The following is an 18,472-nucleotide window of genomic DNA, read 5'->3' on the forward strand; positions in this document are numbered from 1 at the left end:
AAGGATGACACACCTTCCCCACACCTTCCCAAAGAGAGGAGATTTTTTTTTTTTTTTTTTTCCCGGTACGCGGGCCTCTCACTGTTGTGGCCTCTCCCGTTGCGGAGCACAGGCTCCGGATGCGCAGGCTCAGCGGCCATGGCTCACGGGCCCAGCCGCTCCGCGGCATGTGGGATCTTCCTGGACCGGGGCACGAACCCGTGTCCCCTGCATTGGCAGGCGGACTCTCAACCACTGCGCCACCAGGGAAGCCCCTTGCCTTTCCATTTTGATGTTTATACTGAAGTTTGTAAGATTTGGAATTAAAAAACAAACTCTGATCTCCATAGCTTTATTCTACTAAAGATGACTGAAAAAGAGGTGAGAGATCTTTTGAGCATGTGAGTGTATTATCTCTGCGCATCTCTGAGTCACCAACATATATACACAATTTTCATTTTAAATGGAAATTCTAAATGATGTTATACCTGTATATATTTTCCCAGGTTTTACCTGTGCTCTACAGAAAGAAATATTATACCAGGGGAAGCTCTTTGTATCAGAAAACTGGATTTGTTTTCATTCCAAGGTCTTTGGAAAAGACACTAAGGTTGGTATAATTTTTCAGAAAGAAAGCTAATCCTGCATTTTCTTATATATTGTGACTATTGTTTTAAATGTAGCAATGTCTATAAATATGTGTCATTATTATTCCTTTATACCAAGTTTCCTTTACTATAGTTCCAAATACTACAGGTTCTAAATGCCTCTAGATAACCCAAACTTCCCTTTTTCCCTAAACAGCACTCTCTCATTCATTTCCTTATATATATATATATATATATATATATCTCCCACAATCCTACCTTAAATCCTTTTTACCAAGATGTCACCAGTACACTCTTAAAGTTTTTCATATGGAGAATGTGTCATAATTTGTTTCAAAGACATACATTAAACCCAAAACAATTCTTTAAAGAAATCTGAATTTTATACCATATTCACAGTTACCATCAGAGATATCTAGGCAAACAGGCCTATAAATAAGATACTTACTAGAGCTCACTTTGTCACCAGCACAAAATGAGCAGGATTTGGAGCATTTTAGGCCTGGTCTGGGGGAGTAACATACCCTCAGTCCCCGGTGAACACGGACATCTTTTCCTTCTCACTAAACACAGATTTGGGGGAGCAGAGGCCCACGATACCTGAGCCTTTAAGGAGGATAGCCTGAAGAAGTTGGCAGTTTTCCCAGGGCACCGCCTTCTAAAACGAGGCCCTTGGGACTTTGGCATGAGAAGGGAAAAACTAATTCCACCCCACTGACATTCTTTCCCTTTGAGCTGTGATGTCACATCACACAGTTCAGTCAGGCCACCAGAACAAAGTAGCAGAGAAACACCTGGGGTTTGCGTGACCTCAGTGAGTTTTTGTTTGTTTGTTTGCGGTACGGGGGCCTCTCACTGTTGTGGCCTCTCCCATTGCAGAGCACAGGCTCCGGACGTGCAGGCTCAGCGGCCATGGCTCACGGGCCTATCCGCTCCGCGGCATGTGGGATCTTCCCACACCGGGGCACGAACCCATGTCCCCTGCATCAGCAGGGGGATTCTCAACCACTGCGCCACCAGGGAAGCCCTCAGTAAGATTTTAATCATTCTGATTCGTGATTATGAATAAGCAGCTTTTATACTCTTGAAGTTGCTGATTAAAAACTTTTGTTTTGACTGGTAGATATGTTTTATTTAAATATTCTCCCTAAAGCCACTGGCAGTCTTATAAATAAAGACCACTTAACAAATATAATGGAAATTCTTTATTTTGGTTTTGAGTCAGCAGACTAACGTCAAACGTAATTTTTATTGTACAGAGTTATGTTTAGATAAACATTGTTTAGATTCACAGTATTATTTGAATCAGTATAATGCAAAGCAATATTGAATAGTATTGCACCATATTTCTAGATTTCTGGATTATAAGCAGTTGTTCATGAAGTGGGGAAGGGAACTGGGTAGTACTGATCTCCAATTCCGTGGGATAAAGACAATTCTCAGGAATAGAGAGAGCCAACACCTCTGACCAAAGCAGCAGGGGTTGAAAACAGTAGTGAACAAAGAATTAGCCTTGGGCTTCCCTGGTGGCGCAGTGGTTAAGAATCCGCCTGCCAATGCAGGGGACATGGGTTCGAGCCCTGGACCAGGAAGATGCCACATGCCGTGGAGCAACTAAGCCCGTGCGCCACAACTACTGAGCCTGAGCTCTAGAGCCCGCGAGCCACATCTACTGAGCCCGTGTGCTGCAACTACCGAAGTCTGCATGCCTACAGCCCATGCTCTGCAACAAGAGAAGCCACGACAATGAGAAGCCTGCGCACCGCAACGAAGAGTAGCCCACGCTCACCACAACTAGAGAAAGCCCACACGCAGTAATGAAGACCCAACACAGCCAAAAAATAAATAAGTAAAATAATTTTTTAAAAAAATTAGCCTTTATTAAAGGATGGGGAATTCACAAAGCCAGTAAGTGATTTCAAGCTAATAATGATTCTAGCAATGGTTTCAAAATCCTATCTCTACCTAAGAAAGAACTGACCAAAAAAGGCTAAAAGGAGTGACCTGGTTTTTTAAAGACAAGGACATGTGGGATTGCTTTTGCATGTGCTGTATCTAATCTAAGAGACAAGAGGGGGTGGGAAGATATAAGAACCATGATAGTGACTTGCACATTCCTTACCCACTGAGGATGGTGTCAAGGAGATGTGGGCTTCAGCTCTGTGGCAGAATTTGCTCACTGCCAACAGACCTTGGTCCAACATGATCAAATGTGAACTAAAAACAAGCAAGCAATCTGCTCTAGGAAGGGGAATTTTCTAAGCACCCTAAAGTGTAACTTTAATCAGAACCTTTTCCTCAGCCTGTTTGTATTTTTATTTTTTTATTTTATTTTTTATTTATTTTATTTATTTTTTTGCGGTACGCGGGCCTCCCACTGCTGTGGCCTCTCCCGTTGTGGGGCACAGGCTCCGGACGCGCAGGCTCAGCGGCCATGGCTCACGGGCCCAGCCGCTCCGCGGCATGTGGGATCTTCCCGGACCGGGGCACGAACCCGTGTCCCCTGCATCGGCAGGCGGACTCCCAACCACTGCGCCACCAGGGAAGCCCTGTTTGTATTTTTAGATGCTAGTAAAATTAAAGGCATGTATCACATTGCATCTAGGCTAAAACAGAGAAGTGATTCATGCTTTATTTCTCAAATGTTATCTAGTTGTCACTTATACTCATGAAGCAATTGAGAGAAACTCCTTCTTAAGGAGTTTCTCTTCCATGCCTTACATTCTGCAAAAATCCAAATTTATAGCCCCTTATCACTGTGTGTTTGTGTTGCTGGTGAGAAACGAAATTAGGCTCATTTTTATATCATCATCTATCTTGGAAGATCTTAAATTCTTTTTCCCAAAGTAATCCCAATTTATCACTTCTGAATTATCTCCCCAACTTCAAAAGTTTCGTGGGTAGAGTTCTTTGGCAAAATAGATTTTTTTCTTTAGTGTCTAATTTAGATTAGCCCCTCATTCTTCATAGTCTTCCCATCAGGAACTTGGAGGGGCAGTAGAACAACTCCATCTCATAAACCTAAATATGAATGCAAACATTCTAAATTGAAATGTAAGAAAATTGAAAGCTTAGTTTTGGTCCTTCAAGCTGGCAGTACTAACATAAGCCCCTCCTCTTCCCCACTGACCTTGTTGATCTCTTTCAGAATATGTGAAGCATTTTTACAAAATGTGTGTTCATGTGAGTGTGTGCACCTGTGGAGGGATTCAGGCCCTTTTCTTTTTACTAGGAGTGGGGGTGACTCTTTTCAGGGATCAAAGTGATGTGATCCATTTTCCTTTGAGATCAAACCTGGTTGAAGCGCTGTAACATAAAAATATCAGGAACATCTACTATTCTTTGCGGCATCTGGTACATTCTTGCAGTACCTTGTATGAGAAAGAACCCCTATTTTGGATCAGATTGGTTCAAATTCTATGTTTGTAACTTATTTATGACCTTGAGAAAGTCATATACCTCTCTAAACAAACATCCTTATCTCTTAGAATGTCTACATTATAGGACTGTCATATTTAAATGAAATTGTCATCTGGTAAATAGGTATTCATAATGGTAGCTGCTGTAATTGTCATTGTTGTTATTCTTTATTGTTTGAGCCAGAAAAGAACATAAGGGTGCTTGTGTTTCACCCATCCTCTTTTTTATGAGACAGATGAGGAAATGAATGACATTTTTATTGAGTGCTAGGCATTTTCTATCTATTATCTCATTCAATCCACAGAAAATCCTGGGAAATAGGTAAGACTGTCTCTATTTTATAAGTCAGGAAACCAAGGCCAAGAAAGAATAGCTTACAAGGTTGAATAAGTCATATGGATAGTAATAGAACTGAGAATTCAGGCCCCAGACTTCCTGTTCAAAAATGGGTCTACTATACCAGTGCTTTTCAGCTTTTTTCCCCAAGGACAGAAGAGAGCAGGGTGTGTGGAGATGAGCTCAAAGTAGATGACCACAAGCATGTAACTTCTTTAGAGCCTTGGGATTACCTTTAAAATGGCTGTACATTTTGCATTCTATTCACATGTCCCAGGTTTCCCACCAAACCCTTCTGTAGACTTGATGATCCAGACGACCTCGGTGACACTCTTCTAAGATTCACTTTTCTTCATGGAGGCTGGAGAGCTTGCTGCTGGTTTTATCTTTTTTTATTTTTCCTTTAACATGAAGATTTGGAGTCCTGCTCTGTGAAGCCTGAACCCATGTTAACTCAGTGATTCTGTTTCAGATCTCTATTCCGGCTTTCTCGGTAACCCTGATAAAGAAAACCAAAACTGCCCTTCTGGTGCCAAATGCCCTGATTATAGCGACAGTCACAGACAGGGTAAGTACGCAGCAGGCGCGGGCACGCTGCTTTGTCCTACTCTGGGTTTCATTGCCTTAGGGGCTTCTTGCGGAGGACCAAGACCCTGAACCATAATACCATGAATCAGGAGTTACTCTGTAAGACTAATTTTTGAAATCACAGCCTTTAGACATTTGTGTAGTGTTGTTCCCCCTGACAAAGTGATTTATTCTAATGTAATAGTTGCCAATTTTGAATTTCCTGCTGACTTCATTATACTTACTGACCAAAGTCAAAAAAGTAAAATTCTTTCCCAACTTCCTTTTCCCTAACATCTGTTAGGTCAGGTCAGGCTACAGGGATATATTTCATTTCTTTTTATTATTTAAAATGCCACCATCACCACCACCTTATTCACAGGGTGCGGCAGGGCGATATGAGGAGTCCCTGGGGCGGGGTTGGCCAGCCTCCCCATAACCTCCATTGGTGCCTCCCCAGAGCCAACCTAAAGATGTAAAACTTGGGCTTGCTATTCAAGTTCAGCTTGAGGACCAGTTCCTAGGCCCTCTTTGCCTCCAGGTTGCCTTAACTACCCCTCTTCAATACAGAAGTTCTGGAGCTGTCATTGACTGTTGGGCTACCCCAGACATGGGCAACCTGAAATATTTGCATGGAGAGCGATGTGTGTTTCACCTTGGCAAGAGAGAGAGAGTAGAATGGTTTGGTTACTCATGTTTCACTTGAACTTATTTTTAAATATTTTACGTACTATTTTGATGAAAGCATAAAAGCTACATTTCATTTCTAATCATACTGAATAACTTAAAGGGGGAAGGAGAAAGAAGGAAAGATTAAAAGAGGCTATTCTGATGAGCTAGGAAATATGTTAATATCTGTTTCTAGATTTTTTTTTTTAATACGAATGGCTAACAAGCATCAGGTACTTCTTACCAGGAGTACACAAAATGCTTTCCTTATATTTACACGTTTATTCCACACTACCATACTGTAAGGGATGGGGACTGTTAAGAAAACTGAAACTAAGAGTTTGCCCAGTGTCACCCACTTGGTAGGTAACAGAGCCAAAATTTGCAACCCGGTCTGTCTAATGCCAGAACCCGTAATGTTAACTACTTTGGAATACAGTATTTGCTCGGAAAGTGTATCAGTTTCTCTCATGGGAATGCAGGAGAGGGTAATCACAAACTTTGGAAAGGGGGTGTGAAAAGATGCTGTGGCTCAAATAGATGGAAAAAGTGTGAACTTTTTTCTCTACCTGTGGTTTATGGTAAAATCATTTTTCCTTGTGTTATTTGTCTCCAAATTACTTGTCTAGCTCTGACTTGACTTCTTTCCCATAACTTATTTATAAGCATTCACCAGAAAATCTCCATATTTGTACAAGAAAGAATCTGGAAGTGGCTTGAAAAAGAATGAGCCTTTTAGAGTGGCTGGGACATTTTCAATGGAAATCTAGGTCAGAGCAGAGAAAGCAGACCCTTGGGAATTGTTAAATACCTTCTAAAAGGGGGGCGGGGAAGGGAGGGAGAGGCTTAAAAGAGGACCTGGTGAATACAACTGGCCTTTCTTTACTATCCAGGTCTTTTCCATCCATGCTTGTTTGGGGCACCTATGTCAGAGCACCGGAGATTTCATTTTGCTCTACATTTCTGTATTATTTAAGTTGGGTTTGAGAGTTTTGTTGCTATTGTGGGAGAATATATTCACTTTATTCCAGGAATGGAATAAAAACTGAATGTGTGGCTGAGCGGAATGAGAATATAGACTTGGTATAGAATATAGTCTATGGTGTTTGAAAATGACAAAATATACAGATACATTTTTTAACTCTAAACACTCACTTCTAGTCGAGCAGTATCTGTTAATAATTAAATAATTATTATTTTGTTTTTCAGTACATATTTGTCTCCTTACTCTCCAGAGATTCAACTTACAAACTACTAAAATCTGTGTGTGGACACTTAGAAGTAAGTACAACATCTCTGAGCCTCAATTGCTGTCTCTCTTCTGTATTTCTTATGGTTTTGTAGTTGATCTGGTTTTTTCATTTTGTAAAACTAATTTTGTTTCGATAATTTCAGAATACAAGTACTGGCAACAGTCCCAATCCATCTTCTCTTGAAAACAGTTTCCAGGCAGACCGCCCTTCATCTCTGCCTCTGGTGAGTTGCCTACATAACTATCTAAATGCAAAAGAAAGTGAGTAAGTCCCACAATCACACTTCTCCTTACACCATGACCAGGGTGCGGGAGGAACTTAGGACCACAGTATTGGAGGCAAAGTTGAAGAAACAGGGCATTTCTGTCCTGAAGAAGAGGGGACCATAGGAGGTCATCAACTTTTTCAGGTAATTAAAGAGTCATCCTGCAAAAGAAAAGAAACATGATAGTGCGCTGTTTTAGCCAGTTACTGGTCCATGGAGGTATTCAGCAAATCTTGCTCTGTTTGTCTGTCAGCGTTGTTTTAGAGGGATTCACCAGTCTATTTAGGTAGGGCATGATTCATCCCACAAGTCGTTGAATGCCTTCTATGTTCAAGGCACCATGCTAGTATACCCATAAGGACACCAGGAAAAATCAAAACTAGTTCTTGCCTTCAAAGTCTTTACAGCTTAGTAGAGAAGATGAGGGATACCCAGAAATAACTGTAAAAGAAGAAAGCTGTAATGCCCAAGAGGTAGAGATTCTTTGATTCCCTTAGACTTTCTGACTACAGAGTAAATCTCGAACGGGAAGTAGCTCCCCCGATTTGTACAAGATTTATACCTGTGATGGTATCATGCAAGCCCAAGAGAGTCCTAGCCGTGTTGTTCAAATGGTTGTTCCCAAATTGATAATCGTTAAACGTTTTAATACCTTTGGTGAAGCAGTATGAGCCCAGAGTTTCAACATCTACAATTTTTTTTATTTATTTATTTTTGGCTGCGTTGGGTCTTCGTCGCTGCGCACAGGCCTTGTCTAGTTGCAGTGAACGGGGGCTACTCTTCACTGAGGTGCGTGGGCTCCTCATTGTAGTGGCTTCTCTTGTTGCGGAGCACGGGCTCTAGGCGCGCAGGCTTCAGTAGTTGTGGCGCGTGGGCTCTAGAGCACAGGCTCAGTAGTTGTGGTGCACGGGCTTAGTTGCTCCGTGGCATGTGGGATCTTCCCGGACCAGGGCTCGAACCCGTGTCCCCCGCATTGGCAGGTGGATTTCTAACCACTGCGCCACCAGGGAAGCCCTACAAATCTTTTTTTTTTTGAGAGCTGTTAAAAAGTATAGGGATTGAAAACGTGTTCACACAAAAACTTAAACCAGAATGTTCATAGCTGCATTATACATCATAGCCAAAAAGTGGAAGCAACCCTGATAGCCATCAGCTGATAAATGGATAAATAAAATGTAATATCCATACAGGGAAATATTATTTGACCATAAAAATGAAGAACTACTGATACATAATACAACATGGACGAACCTTGAACACATTATGCTTAGTGGAAGAAGGCAGACGCAAAAGGCCACATGTTGCATGATTCCATGTATATGAAATGTCCAGAACAGACAAATCCATATGGGCAGAAAATGCATTCGTGGTTGCCAAGGGATGGGATTGGGAGTGAATGCTAATGGGTAAAGGGCTTCTTTCTGGGGGGAGATGGACGTATTGTGAAATAAGACAGTGGTGATGGTTGTACGACAATGTAATTATTCTAAAAACCACTACATTTGTATACTTAAACTGGTGGGTTTTATCTCAATTTTTTGAAAAAAAAATCTACCTTAAAAAATAGTGAGAAACAGTACAAAATAGAATGAAACACTTATGATTTGGAATCCCTCAAACATGGTTTCGAATCTGAGTTCCACCCAGCTGAGCTATGCCATGGGGCAAGCTCTTTAACTGCTCTGACTCAGCTTCCTCACCCAGTAAAATGCCAGGCTCCTGACGTGGCTGTGGAGATCAGGCGCAGTCATATGTGTTTGGAGCTTTGCATACTGCCTGATCTGTAGTAGGTGTTCAATTAATTATTAAATTGAGGAGACTTGAATTTTAAAATTTTCCTTCCCCTATAAATTCTTGCATGACATTGAAATGACTATTGAAATGATCAAGAGACAGCTAGTTGAAGGTGAAAGGTTGGTAATTTGCTTACAAGATATGTCTCCTCTTCTTCACTTGGAGCTAAATAAATTGTGAAAAGCTCGCCGAATTGTGCCTTCACCGCGACATTTTAGTGACGCGTCTTGTCTCTTCATTTCCTAAGCACTTTGGGGAACAAGTGGGATACACAGTAAAAACATCCTGCCTTTTCCCCGACTCCTCACTCCTGTCTCACCCTTTTGTCATTTAGAAGTAATGTTACTGACCCTGTTTTGATTTGTTTGAGGGAAGAAAAAAGCTAAAACTTTCCTTTCGGTGTCTAATTTGCTAAAGCCATTTTCCCTTTTCTATTTCCAATACCTTTTTAAAACTATAATTTGAGAAAACCTTTCTCTGCATTTAGAACATGCATCTAGAACTTTCTAGCTACTTATTTGCCTTGTGTATGTCTGTTTTGGTCACGTTTTCTCATTACAAAATGCTAATGAGACTTCTCTAGCTTTACCCTAGAAGCTTTTCAAACAACAGCATCCCAGTTTTTTTCCTAGACATTTGTTATTTCAAACGAGTTGGCCACTGTTTGTTAACAGAATTCTAACTGCCCAAAAAAATCAGTAACCAGATACTCTGTGATCTGTTGAGGAAACCCAGTAGTATGGGGTAATCCTTCCTTCTTTTCCATTTTTTATAGGTCAGGCCTAAGTGAAAGGCCTGGAGGTTACAAAGTCTGTCTGTTGAATAAAGGAAAATGGGCCTCTCTCTTCATTTCATTATTTCCCCTCAGGATTTCAACGACGAATTCTCAGATCTGGATGGAGTGGTACGGCAAAGAAGGCAAGACATGGAAGGATACAGCAGTTCTGGATCCCAGACTCCTGAATCTGAGAACTCTCGAGGTCTGGGAGATTTCTGTATCTTTACTGAAATTTAATTCTCCACAAAACATCCTTAGCTCAACCAAAAGCCAAAAACAACCAAAAAACAACACACCTTCTGAGCTAACAATTAGGAAGGGACTCTAAACAAAGGGTAGTTTGAAAGTTCAAGGAAAAGGAGTTGCCTATGTGGTAGTACGCATTTAACAAATGTCTCTTTGGGAATTCCCTGGCGGTCCAGTGGTTAGGGCTCCACGCTCTCACTGCCGAGGACCCAGGTTCAGTCCCTGGTCGGTGAACTAAAATCCCACAAGCCACATGGTGTGACAAAAAAGAAAAAAAAAAAAGTCTCTTAAATAGACATAATATTGGAGTGGTTGAAAGGCAGAAACATGCAGTATTTTCTTACCTCTTCTTTAGTAATATTTTAATTATTATAGCTGAAGTCATCCCCATGAGTCGGTGGGATAAGGACAGACTGCCCTTATATCATTTTATTTTTTATTTGCTTGAACATTGGATTTCATCCCCAAACCACTCAACCAGCTTGTAAGAAGATCCATTTATATTCTTTGGCGATTATGCATATTAAGGGATTGATTTGCTTTGTGGTTGATCCTACGTGTTTAAACGCACTGGGGAGAAAGCTTACCCAGACCCGTTTCATCTTGGTAGATTTCCATGTGACAGAATCCCAGACAGTTCTGAATGTCTCCAAGGGAGAAGCAAAACCAACTCGGGCAGATGCCCTTGTGAACAGAGTGCCTGAAGGAAAAGCCAAGAGTCTCCCTGGGCATGGTAAGGAATGGATTACTTGGGGGGCAGGGGTGGGCATCTGCCTGTAATTTTTAAAGGGCCCTCATGTTTCACTTTATGACTGCCTTTGCTATTCCCTCCCCCTCCCTTCCTGCTGTAGGTCTTGGCATGTTAATTCATTTATTCACTCAACAAACCGTACCCAGTTCCATGCTTTACTGTGGGGCATACAAAGGTGAACAGCCTTCGTGGAAGACCTTTCATTATTCTGAATACTTTGAGGTTGTGATTCAAAAATTACCAGTAAAACTCACGTTATTTTATTATTATTTACTGATTATTATAACAACTGCTTACCGGTTGTACTGGTAGGAGATCAAGGATGGGGTCTGTATTGTTCACCAGTCACTCCATCGCAATGCTTGGCACAGAGAAGGCTCTCAATAGATATGTATTGAATGCAACATGTGGGAAGGAATTGTAACTACTGGTTAAAATGAGAAGCAAAGGCTTTGGTTAGTATTTCCTCTGATTTTTATTACCTGGAAATAATTCTGTCTCTCAAGTACTTCTTCCCTATAGGGATACTGCTGCGCGAAGGAGATGTGTTATCATTTTTAAACAGAAGCTTTTTGTTTTCCACCCAACAGGTCAGTCAGAAACCATTGGAATCATACCCAGAGTAAAGTCTCAGAAATGTCCGACTCTCCACCATATTCTTATATTCTATGCAATTGTGTAAGTAAGTGTGTTTATTATGAATGACTTAATGATTCATTTCACTACAGGAATAATGTCATCACGTTACCAAGAGCCATTGTGAATCTCAGTTGCCTCTAATATGACCCAAATCTTTTAGGGGGAAATTTTTGTCTCCTACTTCAATACCTTTTTTCTTAAACTTCGGTCACCTTTTCATATTCATCCCCTTCTTATTTAAGTAAATAGTGGGAAGGAAGGAAGGAAAAGCAAAATATGCCAAATCCAGCAGAAGACTAAGTTCTAAGTAGATACTCTTAGTTAGGAAATTGTTTCCTGGATTATGCAGCATCTTTGTTCATGTTTATTTTTCCATCTATCCCGTGTCCTCTGGATAGAGACCAAAACAACTTGAAAATGTCATCCCCTTTATTGAAAACTTAGGCATTGACTTTTTTAAGTTCCCTCTCAGCTTCTAGCCTGTAACTAGCCTGTAGCTTCTAGCCAGTTGCTCTTCTGAAAATAACCTGACCCAGTTCTAGGCTGTTCCTCAGAACCAAGGAGGATCTGCAGTTTGGTTTCCAGGTAAAGCAGAGAATGTGAGTCACAAGACTGGACCCTCGCTGGCCAGGGCCTTCGACAGTACCTGGTGGGAGGAATGAGCACCAGCTCGGGAATCTACATTGGCTGGCCTTGAGCGAGACTACTGAAATGCCATTATTTGTAAATTGAGGAAATAGAGAATTTTAAATATCCTTCTAGTTCTAAAGTTTAGTGTAAGCATCAGTCTGTTGAAAAAAGACTTTTGAAGTCTCTGTAGCCAAGTTATTTTGTAAAATACCTTGCCTCAAATGTACAGTGTTGCCTCTGAGGTTACTGTTTTATGAACATCTATCAGGTCCTGGCCACTAACCTATTGGGAATTTCTCTTTTATCCCTTTCCAGTGTCTGTGCACTAATCATCTCGACCTTCTACATGAGATACAGAATTAATTCTCTGGAGGAGCGGCTGGGGTCACTAACCTCCATTGTGGACACCCATCAGACTGAGTAAGACACTTCCCTCCAGTGCTGTCTTCTGCTTGCTGTTCACATTAGTATAATGTTTGACCTGAGCTTGGCATCCTTCTTAGCAAGCATTAATTGAGGATACATTGTGTATGAGACATTCTGTTAAGTGTATATATGGAAAGAAATGACCTGACTCTTCATGTTCTTGAGTTGCTATAGTGTCGCCAGTGATAAGGCAAGAAACAAGCCTAATTTTACATTATCTTGTTCTCTTATCCTAAGACTCAGTTGTGACCTTGGCCCATTTATTAAGATAGTCAAGTTTATCTTCGTACAATGGCAATGAGTCAAAAGACATTCATAGAAAAGAAGCAATTCAAGTAACTCAGCACATTTCATCATATATTAACTCTTTGTATGAACTCACTTATTTACAAAACTCTTGACCACTATAAAGATCCATGAGACTAGTAATTAGTTGAATGTGTCTGTGAAGATTTTCTACCACGTATTTTCTACCATGTATTTTTAACATGCCTAACCTAATTAAATCTATTGCCATAGTGGTCTTTCCTTTAAACCCATTTACATGAGGATTTTGACACATTCTCTAAAAAGTAAAATAAAGTATTCCATGTTTAGAGCATACTTTTACCTGAAGTTTTAAAAGTAGAGATATTTCTTTACAGAGTAAGTACTGTGTGCTAGAGATCTATTACAGTAGATCTTTTACACAGATACAGTTTCCTCTCATAACTTCACCATAACCTTATAAGATAGCTATTATTCCCATTTTACAGATGAAGAAACTGAGACTCAGAGAAATAATTTTAACAGAATCAGGTTTCAGGTCTATATGACTACAAAAACCTAGTCACCAGTGGTTGCTTACAAGGAACAGCGGAGAAGTGAGTCAGGATATTTTCAGTGTGTATCAGAATCATCTGGATGGCTTGTTAAAACAGATTGCAGGGCCCGTTCTCCAAATTTCTGGTGCTGGCCTGGGGTCTACACTTTGAGAACTATTATGCTATACAATTCTAGGGCCTTTCTTTACAGTCTTAACAGTCACCTAAAAGTCTTGTTCTATGGCTTATGCAATGCTGGTACACAGATTATTTCTGAACCATAAATATACATTTGAAACAGTAATAAGTCTAATGAATGGTTTGGGATAAATTCATACCCTGCCCTTACTCTCTCACGTGTTGTTCAAAATGTTAATAATACACTTAAAGCTAGGAGATAGCTCTACATTATTGCAAACTATTAGTTCACTACCATATAAGGGGTTGATTTTATTAGGAAAATGTACCTCATGTCCTGTTATCATTTAATTAACCATGATGATGAGGGGGAAACTCCACTAATAGAAAGCAAATGGAATACTTATTCTACTATTTAAATAATCAATCCAGGAGGAGATACAATTTGAAGAACAACCATTTAAAGGGAAAATCACAAAGATCACATATTATATGAGGTCAGGGAATACCCATGACGGGAAGGTCTGGATTGTCAGAATTCCGTGTGGATAAATCAGTACTCTGGGTCTCAGATACCTCGTTTAGAAATCAGAATGTTTAGATTCAGTTTCCTTTTTGGGATCTAAGATTTTGATACTATGGATCAAGGACAAAGAAAAAACTGTTTCAGAACTACTCAGTGAAAAACATCTGATTGCTTTCTTAATATTTAGATAATCATCGATAAGTTACCAAGTACCTATGTCTCAAAAATGGATCCTATGTAAAATAAATTAGACCAGTCAATGCCATCTAAAAACTTCACATCTAAAATTAAATTACAACCAAGAAATAGAAAGGAGATACAGACCATGGTTCTTAACCTTAACATGAAAATCTAATCAATGGTTTTAGAGCAGCTCTCTGGGAAAATGTACACACATCTCTAAATTTCCTACAGTTTTAGCTGGTATAGGACCCCAGTGGACCTCAGAGTAAGAGCCCATGCCTTTAACAGTCAAGTGGTAAATAGTGAATACATCGGTTATATTACTAGACAAGGGCAATTATGTTGGTACCGCAGGTCTCAAAGAAGGAACTGCAAAAGTCACACATCAACAGAAGTTTGATTAAAGACATTCCTAAACATTATGAAAGTTCTAGTGTAAATGGTTGCTTCTCCTGTAAACAGTACACACATGACTGAGAAGAGCAGTAAGCCTTGCAAATGCGTGCAGTTGTGGGCAGAGAGAGGGTATCGGGAGTTAGTAAAAGTAGTCTAAGAAACTGTGTGCTTGAGAATAATTGTCTGATTTGTGTGTGGAAGCTGAGGCGCAATGTAGCCACTTAAACAAAAATAGCTTAAGAGATTTCCAGCTAAGCTTTGAAGACTTAGTCCCCTAAACATCTAGTCTGAAGTTGAGGATTACTGCAGGGCCTTTCTGATGTGAACAAGGTAAATGCACACTGTCTTCTATTATAACCTAGTTTTCTGGTCAGATAAATGTAAAATGTGTTCATTCCACTTCTTTCTTTGCCATCCCTGCCCACAGTAATTCTTCTCTGTGTTCTTACAGACAGACAGCACCATCCAGCCCGGGGTCACACGTACAGTTAAATGTGGAGGTCCTGTGCCGAGAGCTTACAGCCAACATAATGAGACTAGAAAAGGTGACAGGTCTCTTTCCTGGGTTGGGGGCGTTGCAGTAGTGCCTGTCCACTGCCACAGGGCAGGGGTTACACACGCATGGCTGTGCAACAGGCCACTTAAATGACCATACGCAGCCAGGGGATTTTCCACTGAGAAATAGGTTCCAACCCCATCTTCCTTGTTGGTTGACCTTGTGGTTTTCCCACTTGGTTAGAAATCATTCTCTGTGCCATAGGGCCCAATGGTAAGTGTCGGCTGACACAGGGCTCGGGGAGGGGCACGGTCAGGAGTGCCCGCAACCAGAGAGGGCAGCCCCCAGCTCCACCCAGGCTGGTTGTCGCCATACAGAAAATATTTGCATTCAGTCTCTCTATGATACATGCCATTGTTCCCATCTGACAAAAGAGGCCAAGTTTCAAGTGAACTTGCTCCAGGAGACACACCCAGAGAGCTGGCAGGACTGGAATTTGAACCAGGTCTGACTCCAAAGTTGTGCCTCGAAGCCCTCTGCTTTTACTGCTCCTCAGAATCCAACCTTAGGCCTGGGGGATAAGGCCACTGAGTAGGGAGGTAAACAGGAGAAGGTAGGCACCCAGAAATATCCCCAGAGTTAAACCTAGTTAACATTTCTTATTTCTCCTTTCAGCATGTCTGTCCCTATCTCATGCTTTATTTTGACCCTTATCCTTAAAGGAAAGGTTTAGAGTGAGTTGTTCAATTCGACTTGCTGCCACAAATGCATTTGGTGGCTTTCCACAATGGTGCAGTTATGCTCACTTGGGAAGAAACATGAAACACAAATGAGTCAAATTATGCTTGTCTTGCAATACTAAATGGTATCTAGCATTTAACCACTGAAGTATGGAGAGCAAAGGAGTCTGCATACTTCTGTTGTAAACCAAGGCATGACAGATAATTCCCACTGAATCACTGTATCCGTGGGCAAGCTTGGAAATTTTCTCTTTTAAATCCACAATTAAGCTAGAGAAGGTATGGGATAGCAAAGAGAACTGTTTTCCCTTCTAAAATGTCAGTTGCTAAGAAGTGAAGATAAAATTTTTTTGATGAAATGCTTAGAAATGTTTGGCTTCCGTGCTGACCTAGAGAACGGGATGGTAATTTTCTCTCTCGTTCACTCTGGCACACAGTGGTGTTCTTTGGACTGGAAACACACGGAACCCTGCTGCCCTCCCGTGCATTTCTTCCCACTCCCCTGCCGGGCCCGGCTGGGACACCACTTTCTGTAATGAGGGACAGGAAAACAGGAGAGCTCGTCCACAACAGGCAGACAGCTGGCCATGTCTTGTGCAGAGCCCAGCTACTTGGCTAGGAGGCCTATACTACCAACAGAAACCTGTGTCCCAAAGCAGAAGAAGGGAAGAGGGGATTTAGGGTCAAAAGGAATGTGTTGAAGTTGTAAAAAGTCATAAGTTGCACACATTGCTCATAGGAATCTTAGTATAAAAATAGCCACCAGGCCACATCCATGTGCTGTTGCTCGGTCTGCACCCCCAAGCCTAAAGGGAAGCTGGTAGTAACGCAGCAGCGCATGGTCGGGGGACAGCAGCTGTGTGCTGCGGGAAAGTCAGAGCCAGGTCTCAGCTCTTTCTACTCAGTACCAGCAACTTCCTTCTACTCTCCTGCAGGGACTGGTCATGTCTCAGCCTCCTGATCTGCCCTCTTGTAACTTCCCCATTTCTGTTCATGGCATCACTGCCCTTTCAGTCATCCTTTTCACTTGCCACTGATAGATTACGCAGGACTTTGTCAACTAATTAGCTTCAAATGTCTCCTCAGTTTCTCTAAGATGGGCACCATTAGGCCATTCTGACCCCCTACTACCTCCTAGTCTAAGAGTATGAAGTCCAATCTCATTATGGTTTGTATTTGCATTTTCCTAATTACTGCTGCGGTTGAGCATCTTTTCATATATATACTGGCCATATGGATTTCTTTCTGTAAATTGCCCATTTATCTCCTTTGTTTTACTTTTGGGGTTTTTGTCTTTGCAGGTGTTTTAAATATTTTGGATATCAGTCTTTTCTTTCATTTCTTTCTCTACCTCCCCACTCCTGCTTTTCCATTCATCTTTGGTCCTGTGGGAAGCTAGGGAAGCTATGAAGTAGGAATTTGGGGGATGAAGGCAATGCCTCTTACACGTAAAGAAGTAAATACTTATTTTCTTAGTACTGGGAATGGCATTAATGGTGGAGCGGTGCAGAAGAAAGCATGAACTTTGGAGTCAGATGTCTGTTCTTTTCCCTACTCTGCCACTTACTGTGTGACTGGTCTTGTTACGTAGCATCTCTGGCCCTTAGCTTGGTGTATAAAACCTCCCTCTGTGTGTGGTGGTGTGTGGTCAAGGTGAGCACACATGATGTTCCTGGCACATACTGATTAGATCTCTAGGACATCACAGAATGTTCTTCCAAAAGAAGACTGTTCTCTTTCTTTTGTTCCACAGGGTTCCCTACTCCCTCACAGTATTGGCTCTTGAAAATCCCTTGCTCTGAATTCTTTAAAGTTCATTTACCCAACAAACATTTACCAAGCACATTTTCAATGCCCAACACTATACTGTGGTCTTAAGATCCACAGATAGGCAGGGTCCATGGGAAATGTCATATCTAATAGGAGTGTTAAACATTATTTGTGGTGTTTGTCCAATTCAGACCATCACATGGGCTTTGTCAAACCCGGTTTCTTGTTGTCTCTGAATGCATATGGGTCACACCTGGTGTTGCCAGGTCTTCTGTTCTGTTTCTGTCTCTACCGACATTTTCATCTTTGTGCCACTCTTTCAAAAATTTTTAGCCTATCTTTTTTCATTTTAAAGTGGTTTGTCAAACAGAATTCTGTGCCACAATCATGCATTTATTTGCCTGATCTAAATTGAACCCATGTGTAGCTTTTTATTCAAGATAGAAGAGGTTAAGCTCAAGCATTATATAGACCATAGCAAATATGCCCTCAATATACTCCATTCTATGTAATAACAGGAGCTTTTCTCTTATTTCAAGATACAAAACAACTTACAAAAGCTACTTGAGAATGGTGACTGACCAGCCAGAAGCTTGGACCAATGCAAAACCTCGCACTTCCCTTGAAGTAGGTGCTCCCCAGGCATTCTGGTGGAGTGCTCCCTGCTGGCCAGAGGAGCAAGCAGATGGGCAGCCCCAGCCATGCTTGCCCTTGGAGGTCTCCAGCTCAGGAAATGGGGGAAGGGGAATAATTTTGGTTCCTGTGCAATAAAATTTGACCTTGACTCTCTGAGGAAGTTTTCAGGGCTGCTGCCTGAAAAAAACAGACCCATCTCTGGAGGTCTCAGGAAGGGCCTGGCAGACTTGGACGATTGTGGTTCAGTGGGTTATCGTGACTGTGTCAGCGGTACTGACATACTCCTCCACTCCATGCCTTTTCAGTCCTACCCACCTGCCTTTTCTCTCCTGTACACCCCTCTTAACCAACCTTCAAACTAAGGGATATATCGTGTGCCAACAAACTCGATAGGATCCTTTAAAGAATTTGCCATGACTCTCC

The 18,472-nt window shown here is 41.3% G+C and overlaps 1 protein-coding gene across 2 annotated transcripts in view; it reads left to right on the top strand.

The window, feature by feature from the left end:
* Positions 1 to 18,472, top strand: part of GRAMD2B (GRAM domain containing 2B) — a 67,772-nt gene extending 49,300 nt beyond the window's left edge. For both annotated transcript variants that reach the window (XM_029216185.1, XM_029216184.1), the window contains 10 exons: positions 486 to 589; positions 4,816 to 4,911; positions 6,789 to 6,860; positions 6,975 to 7,055; positions 9,760 to 9,871; positions 10,526 to 10,648; positions 11,257 to 11,344; positions 12,251 to 12,355; positions 14,859 to 14,952; positions 17,953 to 18,472. In XM_029216185.1, the coding sequence (XP_029072018.1) occupies positions 486 to 589; positions 4,816 to 4,911; positions 6,789 to 6,860; positions 6,975 to 7,055; positions 9,760 to 9,871; positions 10,526 to 10,648; positions 11,257 to 11,344; positions 12,251 to 12,355; positions 14,859 to 14,952; positions 17,953 to 17,994 (917 nt within the window). In that variant the 3' untranslated portion in view covers positions 17,995 to 18,472. The remainder of the gene's footprint in view (positions 1 to 485; positions 590 to 4,815; positions 4,912 to 6,788; positions 6,861 to 6,974; positions 7,056 to 9,759; positions 9,872 to 10,525; positions 10,649 to 11,256; positions 11,345 to 12,250; positions 12,356 to 14,858; positions 14,953 to 17,952) is intronic.

This window comes from Monodon monoceros, unplaced genomic scaffold (assembly GCF_005190385.1).
Source record: "Monodon monoceros isolate NGI ecotype Baffin Bay Population unplaced genomic scaffold, NGI_Narwhal_1 Super_Scaffold_12, whole genome shotgun sequence".
In the NCBI taxonomy this organism is placed as follows: domain Eukaryota; kingdom Metazoa; phylum Chordata; class Mammalia; order Artiodactyla; family Monodontidae; genus Monodon; species Monodon monoceros.